General features: G+C 37.9%; 1 protein-coding gene across 2 annotated transcripts in view; it reads left to right on the forward strand.

Annotated features, from left to right (window-relative positions):
• LOC134801012 (cGMP-specific 3',5'-cyclic phosphodiesterase-like) overlaps positions 1–12,030 on the forward strand; it is a 195,549-nt gene that overhangs the window by 73,218 nt on the left and 110,301 nt on the right. The window contains exon 2 of one of the 2 annotated variants that reach the window (XM_063773511.1): positions 6,818–7,513. In XM_063773511.1, coding sequence (XP_063629581.1) covers positions 6,896–7,513 — 618 coding nt within the window. In that variant the 5' untranslated portion in view covers positions 6,818–6,895. Of the gene's footprint in view, positions 1–6,730; positions 7,514–12,030 lie in introns of those variants that run through there. The other variant, XR_010145621.1, reaches the window with a different exon arrangement.

The following is a 12,030-nucleotide window of genomic DNA, read 5'->3' on the forward strand; positions in this document are numbered from 1 at the left end:
CCAGGCTGTATCTCACGAACCGTGATAGCTAGACAGTTGAAATTTTCACAGATGATGTATTTCTGTTGCCGCTATAACAACAAATACTAAAAACAGAATACAATAAAGATTTAAGTGGGGCTCCCATACAGCAAACGTGATTTTTGACCAAAGTTAAGCAACGTCGGGCGTGGTCAGTACTTGGATGGGTGACCGTTTTCTTTTTGCATTTTTTTCCGCTTTTTTTTCCATTAAGGTACGGAACCCTTCGTGCGCTAGTCCGACTCGCACTTGCCCGGTTTTTTCCTTCAATTTTGCTTGTCTAAGAAAATCTTGAGTACTAAATATTAGATTTTATGGATATTTTGTTCGACAGACGAGTGTAAGACGGTAAGACCTTATGTTTCTTGGAGAAATCTTATCATTAACATTAACTGTATCGACTAGTGTAATAAAATTGCGAGTGTTTATTTTTTGGAATTTTTAGTCGGTTCGAGTCCCGGGCGAGGCTAGCGAGTTTTAGAAAATCTTTGAATGCAGTTTTGTTTCTTTTTAAAAATAAAGGAATGTCTTCTTTAAGTAAAATGAGCCAGCTTAAGGATTTAAGGTAGTTTCCCTCCAGGGCCCGACTTATCTTTCCACACTGTATAGTTGGTTTAATGGTACGTGTATAAAAATAAAAGTTCGGAGCTCTTAATTTTCTGATGATGATTATGACAAAAAAATATACTAAAAGTATACCTACTGATTTTTAAACTATACACTGTGACAGTATAACAGAAAATGGGGCAATAATATCCCGCCCTACCCAAATAGCGCTTCGTGGAACTATGTCCACGGCGATTAGAATTGTCGTTATGGACGAACTAGTCATTTTTCATCACACTTGCTCGTAAAAGGTGTTATTACGATACGGTTCGTAATTCCTACATTTCGTCCTAGGGCTGTAATATATTTTACCTGTGGTGCTACTTTACCGCCCTAGGGCGGGATTAGGGACAATACATGCCTATGACAAAAGTGTAAAGGGTCATATGTACTGTAAAACGTTCTACGATACACATGCGAATAGTTAATTCGCCACTCGTGTCGATTTAAAACACTCCCTTCGGAGTGGCGAATTTCCTCTTTTCCGAATATAGTAAATAACTATTATTAGGCCAAGTAGTGATAATGTTAGACTATGTTATATATTTGTAATCTACTCACAAAGCCCTTTCATTTGGTACCCCACAAGGTATGTTTAAAAGAAAAAAGCTGAAAAATTTGTACTGCCGACTTTATGACGTCATAAAAACTCATTCCACCATTTTAGGAAGCGATAAACATGCATTTTGATAATCAGTAGACCATGTTGATTCCAACGCTACCACTTGTACTATAAACCTGTTCAGTCCTACCATGGTATAATAATATACTCCGCCTGGTACTCCATTCCCGTCTTTTCTAGGTCACCTAACTGACACGGGCCTACGTCATCATGCGACAGCGCTATATGATAATATGCGATAGCGCTATATATAGCGGCCATGTTGTTGTGACGTAGGCCCGTGTCACTCTGGGAATGGAAGACCATGTTTTATTAGACTATGAGTCCTACGAAAGTTGCTATTCTTCAACTTGGCCACTTCACTATACGGAACTTGCGTTAACTTGCGTTGTTTTAAGTGCTTCGCACAAAGCTGGGCTGTTTTTGTGCCATAACTCAAAAAAACCGGACAAGTGCGAGTCGGACTCGCACACGAAGGGTTCCGTACCATTATCTATAAAAACGGTCACCCATCCAAGTACTGACCCCGCCCGTCGTTGCTTAACTTCGGTCAAAAATCACGTTATGGGAGCCCTTAAATCTTTATTTTATTCTGTTTTTAGTATTTGTTGTTATAGCGGCAACAGAAATACATCACATATGAAAAATTCAGCTGTCTAGCTATCACAAATCACGAGATACAGCCTGGTGACAGACGGACGGACGGACGGACGGACCGACGGACAGCGGAGTCTTAGTAATAGGGTCCCGTTTTACCCTTTGGGTACGGAACCCTAAAAAGATAAATATTATTGAAGAAGCGAACTTTGTCATGTAAGAGACTAATAGCGAGTAGGTATATGAAAGAATGAATGAATGAAATTCTTATGCAACTAGTGGCCCATGCATAAATACCTTAAAGCTAGCATACATATTATTAAAATATATTTTAAAACTAAAAACTACAAATCACATTATGGTTGCGATGCATATACGCAACCCCGCAGTGTCTGGGAGCCGGCCGCGGAACCACCGAAACTTGACACCCTTCGACCAAAACTCCTCCTTGGTGAAGGTTGCTAGATGTTCAGTCGGAACGCTCACCACAAACGAATTAAAATTCGCATTGTGTCGAGATTCGAACTTCGCGACCATCAGGATGAATCCGGTCTTCGCTTTCACATACTTTACGATGTCATCACCTATATATATCACCTAGCATGCTTGGCCACTTTTGGTGTTAGCAATACCTATCAATAGGCAAAGATAAGGCGACTTTAACCGCCATAATAGTCAGTCTCTAGAAACTAACTCCAAGAAAGTAATATCCCTCTGAGACTCTAAATACTCTCACTATCTCCAAGATGAAAATCTCCGACCTCCAGCCACACGACAGCTGGCTTTTCGAATGAAAGAATGGAAATATCTATAGATTTGGCTCAGGGACTTTCATACGTAGTTACCTACCCGTAATCCGGCTGACGAAAAAGGAATGTGGATATATTTTATTTATTTTATTTACACGGCATGACAATTCACACAATTGCACCGAGAAACTAAATTTTACCAAATTAACAAAACAAGAATGCATAAAACAAAACATAAGAAACTAGAGATATTGAAACAGATTAACAAGTCAAGAGATTATCACATACAGGTACTAGCTAGCCATCCATCATCCTCTCACTAATACTTAAACTAGTGGCTCTGTGAGCTGTAGACCTCGCGAGCTGAGCTTAAAACTGAGTAAATGTATGGCTTCGTTGTTTAGAAGAATTTAGAGAATCTAATTTGACAATTAAAACCTTAACTATCGAACCTGCTTACAAAATTCGGGAATTGGTTTAGAAATGCGACCAGTAGAGTAGAACAGATGGACATACGAAACAATTTTTGGCTAACAGTAAATAAAAGGTCATTGCTAACAGGCCAATTCAAACGTACACTGATATCAGAATGACGTCTAACTGATGTCATTTAGTTATCGTGCATTTCGCTGGTTCTTGTCCGTACATGTATTGGCGCAAGCGAGACGCACGATGACTACTAAATAACATGATAAAAATATCATTCCGATGTCAGTGTACGGTCGGTGCCCCAACTTAAGTATCCACGTCGCCATACTAATTGTATAGAAAAGTGGATAGAGTTAGACCAAGAAAAGTCTGCAGAGATTTTGACAGCACACGCAGTGCCAATGTTATTTGTGCCAGTGTCAAAATCTCTGCAGACTTTTCTTGGTCTAACTCTACTTATGTTAGGGAACCAACATTACCTTTTAATTAGCCTGTAAACTGCAACTGAGAAGCTTCGTGCGCGTTTGGTTTGCCAGTCTTTTCAGTCTTTGTTCCTCCTCGAGTCGCAATAGAAGGAGTTTCATGCTTTTAATTTTAGTCGAGTAAGAATTTAAATATCTAACTAATCTAAATTCTAAAGAGAATAGATTGTATAGGGGACGTGCATGAACTATAGGGGGCAGCACAGGAGCCGTCAGATCTTTGGCGCGAAGCGTAGATGTGTAGTTTATGATTCCGATGTAGCCCACAAGATGGCAGAACCTACTATGCACAAGAAAACGTACCTACGAGAACGGTTGATGGTAGCACTTGCTTTGGCAATGTACATGTGCACATATGTGTCCGATTCAGGCCACCAGATGGCAGGCCCTCCAACGCGCACGGTCCCTATAGGGGGCGTGCGTGAACTATAGGGGGCGGCATAGGAGCCGTCAGATTTTTGGCGTGAGGCGTAAATGTGACGTTTATGCTTCCGATGTAGCCCACAAGATGACAGAACCTATACTATGCATTGCTATGCAGCTATGCATAAGGAAACGTACCTACAAGAACGGTAGATGGTAGAACTTGCTTTGGCAATGGACATGTTTCCGATTCAGACCACAAGATGGCAGACCCTTCAACGCGCACGGTCCCTATAGTAGAGGGTTATTGTCGTACTAAGTTTTGTAGTCACTGTAAATCAGTGCTGTAAATTTACTGCCATCTTTCGATACAGGATTAAAATGAAAATGAATAAAAAATATCAATAAATGTATATATGTATGGATAAATGATTTTTTTTATTTTTAGAACGCCATATGATTTTGACCCATGTTCTTTTACTGATATGAGTAAAAATTGTTAAATATAAAATGGTGTCGCCATCTAGACGAGTATAGAGGCCAAAGGTATGGCGCCGTATATTCAAGAATCAAATTTTCTTTAAAGCGCAAAAAGCCATCATCTCTTGCAAAAATTAAACGAATACGCTTAGCCCGCGCTTGATAAATAAAAAATACGATATTTTTTCATTTTTTCAAAATAAAATAATAAAATAAAAAACAACAATTGATACGAAATTTAAGTATAAAAAAATACAAAAAGTTGTGTAGCAGCATACAATTACTGGGGATGGAACCAGGGACCTCCCGATGCAAACAAAAAAAGCGAACGTTTGCAAAATGCGCCATGATAGTTCTTACTAAAGCTGACGAAATTTAGCTACTCATTCTCAAGTAAAAACGAAATATCTAAATACCGCCAAAACCAGCGATACAAATTTTCTGAATTTTTGGACATTTAATCTATAAACATATATCAAAAAGAAAAAACTCTTATGATATCGATACGATTATTTGTTTAAGCGCTAGGTATCACGACTCCACCATTTTTAACAATTTCCAAAAACCGGATTGACAAAAAAAAATTATTTAGTCATAGAATCTGGTCACAAAATTTCATGAGAATCGGTTAAGAATTGCGACATGTAGAGGAGAACATCCGGAAATACAAAACTAAATATCTAAATACCGCCTAAACCAGCGATATTTTTTTTCTGCATTTTTTCCTATTAACTCTGTAAACATGTCTCAAAAAGAAAAAACTCTTATGATATCGATACGACTATTTGTTTAAGCGACAGGTATCACGACTCCGCCATTTTAAAAAAAATCCAAAAACCGGATTGACAAAAAAATTTTATTTAGTCATAGAATCTGGTCACAAAATTTCATGAGAATCGGTTAAGAATTGCGACCTGTAGAGGAGAACATCCGGAAATACAAAACTAAATATCTAAATACCGCCTAAACCAGCGATAATTTTTTTCTGCATTTTTTTGCTATTAACTCTGTAAACATGTCTCAAAAAGAAAAAACTCTTATGATATCGATACGACTATTTGTTTAGGCGACAGGTATCACGACTCCGCCATTTTTAAAAAAATCCAAAAACCGGATTGACAAAAAAATTTTATTTAGTCATAGAATCTGGTCACAAAATTTCATGAGAATCAGTTAAGAATTGCGACCTGTAGAGGAGAACATCCGGACATACGAAAGCAAATTGCTCGAGTCAAAACGTAGACCTTCGCTACGCTTCGGTCAATCATTCATGGATATATTGTTAGGGTAGCTATACTCTTATTTGTAATATTTCTTTGTTGACTAGCCCTATAATATAAATGGACAAAGAACTTTGTTTATTTCGCTGTATTAAATTATGACTATACAAAGATTTGTTGAAATTCGTGCTTGAAAATGGAGGCCTAGGCTATCCAAAATATGTTGCGTGAGTGAGTAAAAATACGTGACTCAAACCGAAAAATAAACTTAATATTAGTACATATTAGGTTCAAATTCAATAATTGTAAAATTATAACTTGGGCATTTTTACTTAACTGTGTACCATTAACGGCCGGTTAGCAATCCTCACTGACGGTCAATGTCAAATCCCATGCATTTTGTGAGGAATGTAACGGTTAGACGTTACTAAAAGACGACTTAAGTCGCGCTTTAAAGTACAAGTTAGAATGAAAATGCCCACTTACGAGTTATATAAAACGGGAATCTGATCTAAATAGTCGCAAGTAAACTACCTGAATTCGCAGGTTATTCGAAATGGAAGTCCATTCCATTGTGACGGAGTCCGGAAATCGTGAATAGACGTTCACCTGAATCGGAATTCGGAATTGAAAATCGGCAGCTGACTAGCGAGTAGCGAAGTGATTCTATTAAAAATGTAATCATACGACGCTTGAGCGCGTGTCTTATATTTACTTAGTTATATGTTGTTTATGAAAGAAAATATACGGAGTAAGCAAATATCATAAGCAAACTGATTTATTTTTAATATCTTGGTAAAAGTGGGGCGTTTTCTAACGTAGATTAAAGGCGGTTGGTTGGAGCTAAGCATATACAAGTCTTTAGTGAAAAATGCCGCTGGCAAGACTCGGCATGATGGCTTCTAAACTTCTAAGCTGTGTTTACAGAAAGAAGGCTATGAGCTATTAAAAACGCATTTAGTTACAGTAGGGATTGCTATATGGAGCGCAACCTGGCGGTCTAGCATGTTGCGTTCTCGCGCGCGAGTCCATACTTGAAGTCGCACTAGATGTATGAAGTCGCGCGCGAGAACGCAACTCATGCTAGACCGACTGTTCGTATTAGGACCATTTGTTCTTACATTATTATCATATTAAATGACTTTGCAGAGCATTGTCATTCAAAACATTTTCTTTTGTGTAACTTCTTTATTATACTCCATACCTAAGTATTATAAATAGTCTAAATATCATTTCCCTTGTTCCCAGGTACTGAAAGTCTAAAATCTACGAAGAAATGTGGGTCAACACCCCCGTAGCGCCCCGACCCGCCACCTGAACGACGCCATGACCTCCGAAACCCCTCTCGATGGCAAAAAGAAACAAGACGCCAAAAAGGACTGCGCCAAATTCGCAGAAGACAAAAGAAATGAACACAAAACCATAGAAGAAGACAAAAGAAAAAGATCAAACGAACTGATGAGGCTAGTCTACGAACTACCTGAAGAAATAAATAGAGAAGTGACTGAGAATAATAATATGTTAAAAGAGAACCCACCAGTCATGATAGTCGAGATAACTGAACAGAATGGTTGTGAACCGGACAAAAAATGTGATAATGATTACCTTACAGAAATAGATTCTAGTCCAGACTTAGGCAATAGTGTTGTATATGACGTTTTAGCTACTAATGAACTCATAATGCACGCGGAGGAGTATAAAGAAGTGATCGTGAGTTCTTCGCCTGAATGTGCTGATGAAGACTTGTTAGAGTTGAAGAAGTTGATTGAAACTAGTCCTAAAGTGTTAGAGAGGTATATTAGGGAATGTGCGAGTAGTGAAGAAGTGAATAGACTGCATAGTTTGACGTCGACTGGGCCGCTCTCGCCGCGGCAGCATCAAGCGAGGAGTACATCGGTTACGTCAGACCTGTTCCAGTTATGGCTGTCATCATCGCCCGTTAAGGTGAGTGATAATTGAAATAAAATTTATGACATGAGTGTTAATACGAGTATATGATTTCGGACTATTTCATAGCGAAATATGAACAATGTCGTGATTGGGCCGTTTTTAATTTTTTTTGTCGGATGTCGATAAAACTTGGTCGATAGATAGAGTTCTCTATTCTGTACAAATATACTTAAGCGGAATTTCAGCGTATGTCCTAAAAGATCTTCCTCTGAGTTACGAAAACGTATGGTATTTTTGTGACTCTAGGATGCTCTAGGGAAAACTACATTTTTTTTTGTCCCATTTTAGGGTTGCGTATTAATATCGCCCAGAATGAGGAACCCTTTCACACCACCCAAATTTTATAGAAATGTAATGAAAAGTAAATTCAATTACGAGATAAAATTCGGCCCAATCAGTAATGCGAAATTATTTGGTTGCCTTAGTTTCGCTAAGAATGAGCATACATAGACATACACTGTTTGGCGTCCAGTCCTCCTGCTCGCTTTTAACACACTTTAACAATTAGTGTGCCCTCCTTGCTGCTTATCTTTAGACCTCACAATAAAGTGCATTTCGGGTCTTAAGTCCTTCGCTAAGAACTTAATAAGTACCTACTACTAGTTGACCGAAGCGTAGCGAAGGTCTACGTTTTGACTCGAGCAATTTGCTTTCGTATGTCCGGATGTTCTCCTCTACAGGTCGCAATTCTTAACTGATTCTCATGAAATTTTGTGACCAGATTCTATGACTAAATAAAATTTTTTTGTCAATCCGGTTTTTGGAAATTTTTAAAAATGGCGGAGTCGTGATACCTGTCGCCTAAACAAATAGTCGTATCGATATCATAAGAGTTTTTTCTTTTTGAGACATGTTTACAGAGTTAATAGCAAAAAAATGCAGAAAAAAATTATCGCTGGTTTAGGCGGTATTTAGATATTTAGTTTTGTATTTCCGGATGTTCTCCTCTACAGGTCGCAATTCTTAACCGATTCTCATGAAATTTTGTGACTAGATTCTATGACTAAATAAAATTTTTTTGTCAATCCGGTTTTTGGAATTTTTTTAAAATGGCGGAGTCGTGATACCTGTCGCTTAAACAAATAGTCGTATCGATATCATAAGAGTTTTTTCTTTTTGAGACATGTTTACAGAGTTAATAGGAAAAAATGCAGAAAAAAAATATCGCTGGTTTAGGCGGTATTTAGATATTTAGTTTTGTATTTCCGGATGTTCTCCTCTACATGTCGCAATTCTTAACCGATTCTCATGAAATTTTGTGACCAGATTCTATGACTAAATAATTTTTTTTTTGTCAATCCGGTTTTTGGAAATTGTTAAAAATGGTGGAGTCGTGATACCTAGCGCTTAAACAAATAATCGTATCGATATCATAAGAGTTTTTTCTTTTTGATATATGTTTATAGATTAAATGTCCAAAAATTCAGAAAATTTGTATCGCTGGTTTTGGCGGTATTTAGATATTTCGTTTTTACTTGAGAATGAGTAGCTAAATTTCGTCAGCTTTAGTAAGAACTATCATGGCGCATTTTGCAAACGTTCGCTTTTTTTGTTTGCATCGGGAGGTCCCTGGTTCCATCCCCAGTAATTGTATGCTGCTACACAACTTTTTGTATTTTTTTTATACTTAAATTTCGTATCAATTGTTGTTTTTTATTTTATTATGTTATTTTGAAAAAATGAAAAAATATCGTATTTTTTATTTATCAAGCGCGGGCTAAGCGTATTCGTTTAATTTTTGCAAGAGATGATGGCTTTTTGCGCTTTAAAGAAAATTTGATTCTTGAATATACGGCGCCATACCTTTGGCCTCTATACTCGTCTAGATGGCGACACCATTTTATATTTAACAATTTTTACTCATATCAGTAAAAGAACATGGGTCAAAATCATATGGCGTTCTAAAAATAAAAAAAATCATTTATTTTTTTCAGACTTGGGGGACCTTTCATAGGCCTTTCATATTTTTTCTATTGTTGTTTAATTTTTAAGTAGGTTTATTTTAATGTTAGTTTAGTTTTGTAGGTAGTTTTAATTTTAGGTTACATTTACGTTATCTTCTCTGTTGTATTTGTTAATTATACCTTTTATCCATACATATATACATTTATTGATATTTTTTATTCATTTTCATTTTAATCCTGTATCGAAAGATGGCAGTAAATTTACAGCACTGATTTACAGTGACTACAAAATTTAGTACGACAATAACCCTCTACTATAGGGACCGTGCGCGTTGAAGGGTCTGCCATCTTGTGGTCTGAATCGGAAACATGTCCATTGCCAAAGCAAGTTCTACCATCTACCGTTCTTGTAGGTACGTTTCCTTATGCATAGCTGCATAGCAATGCATAGTATAGGTTCTGTCATCTTGTGGGCTACATCGGAAGCATAAACGTCACATTTACGCCTCACGCCAAAAATCTGACGGCTCCTATGCCGCCCCCTATAGTTCACGCACGCCCCCTATAGGGACCGTGCGCGTTGGAGGGCCTGCCATCTGGTGGCCTGAATCGGACACATATGTGCACATGTACATTGCCAAAGCAAGTGCTACCATCAACCGTTCTCGTAGGTACGTTTTCTTGTGCATAGTAGGTTCTGCCATCTTGTGGGCTACATCGGAATCATAAACTACACATCTACGCTTCGCGCCAAAGATCTGACGGCTCCTGTGCTGCCCCCTATAGTTCATGCACGTCCCCTATACAATCTATTCTCTTTAGAATTTAGATTAGTTAGATATTTAAATTCTTACTCGACTAAAATTAAAAGCATGAAACTCCTTCTATTGCGACTCGAGGAGGAACAAAGACTGAAAAGACTGGCAAACCAAACGCGCACGAAGCTTCTCAGTTGCAGTTTACAGGCTAATTAAAAGGTAATGTTGGTTCCCTAACATAAGTAGAGTTAGACCAAGAAAAGTCTGCAGAGATTTTGACACTGGCACAAATAACATTGGCACTGCGTGTGCTGTCAAAATCTCTGCAGACTTTTCTTGGTCTAACTCTATCCACTTTTCTATACAATTAGTATGGCGACGTGGATACTTAAGTTGGGGCACCGACCGTAGTCTGACATCGGAATGATATTTTTATCATGTTATTTAGTAGTCATCGTGCGTCTCGCTTGCGCCAATACATGTACGGACAAGAACCAGCGAAATGCACGATAACTAAATGACATCAGTTAGACGTCATTCTGATATCAGTGTACGTTTGAATTGGCCTGTTAGCAATGACCTTTTATTTACTGTTAGCCAAAAATTGTTTCGTATGTCCATCTGTTCTACTCTACTGGTCGCATTTCTAAACCAATTCCCGAATTTTGTAAGCAGGTTCGATAGTTAAGGTTTTAATTGTCAAATTAGATTCTCTAAATTCTTCTAAACAACGAAGCCATACATTTACTCAGTTTTAAGCTCAGCTCGCGAGGTCTACAGCTCACAGAGCCACTAGTATTAGTAGTATTAGTGTTATTAGTATTAGTAGTAATATGTATGATATATTTTCATCGTGTCAAACGGATCTTTATAAAGCATAGACCTATTATATTACTTCGTACTTTTGAAATCATTGTTACAAGGCCGAACCTAAACTTCACCTAACTATTGCGTGCCATGAATGACGCAACTGCGACTATTCGTATAAATGTCACACGTCACTACGATACCAGACAGCACTTGTTTTATTGCCACTTTTGTATTAGACTGCTATTATTTTACAGCACAGAAGTCTGAACATCCCAAGTAAGAGCTCCCTCCCACTGACGTCCATTTTTGCGGGTACGGCTTTCTGCAGGATCCAGTTTTCTGTAGTATCCCGCAAATGGAATGCTCGTGTGAACCTTACTATAGTAGCACGTATACTACTAAAACGGGATCCTGCAGAAAACCGTACCCGCAAGAAACTGGACGTCAGTGGGAAAGAGCTCTAACAACTATAAATTCTAACGGTTTACATAACTACGCCAGAGTGTACCTAACGACTAACAAAAAATTCAATATCCCATAACTAAATATTTAAATACTCTACTGTTATATGGGTCACTGAATAAAAGAAGAAGAGTGACACTAAATAACAGTTTTTGCCAATCTTAATAGTCACCACCAACTCACCACTTTATACAAGAGTAAAGAAATATCACAGAGGAACAACGGTTTTATACTTTGTAGTATGTAGGTACCAAGCAAAGATAAAACATTACTAGCAGTGTTGACTCAGGTTGTCTACATTCGTGCATTAAACAAAAGACTATCGAAGTCTCCATGCGATAATATGGAGCTGGGGCTCATTGACGATGCGAGAACTCGCATGCGAGTTTCGTTACATTGCGGGTTTTGATCGGTCGGTTGAATTGGACGTAACCAACAGTCCGCAATGTAACTAAAATCGCATGCGAGTTCGCGCGCCGTCTAAATCAGCCCTAAAGTCTGGTTAGTTTAGTATTCTGTGCATATTGTTACCTACTTCGATTTGGATTTCGCTTTTACTAAGAATACCTACATATTT

This window comes from Cydia splendana, chromosome 21 (assembly GCF_910591565.1).
Source record: "Cydia splendana chromosome 21, ilCydSple1.2, whole genome shotgun sequence".
Lineage (NCBI taxonomy): Eukaryota > Metazoa > Arthropoda > Insecta > Lepidoptera > Tortricidae > Cydia > Cydia splendana.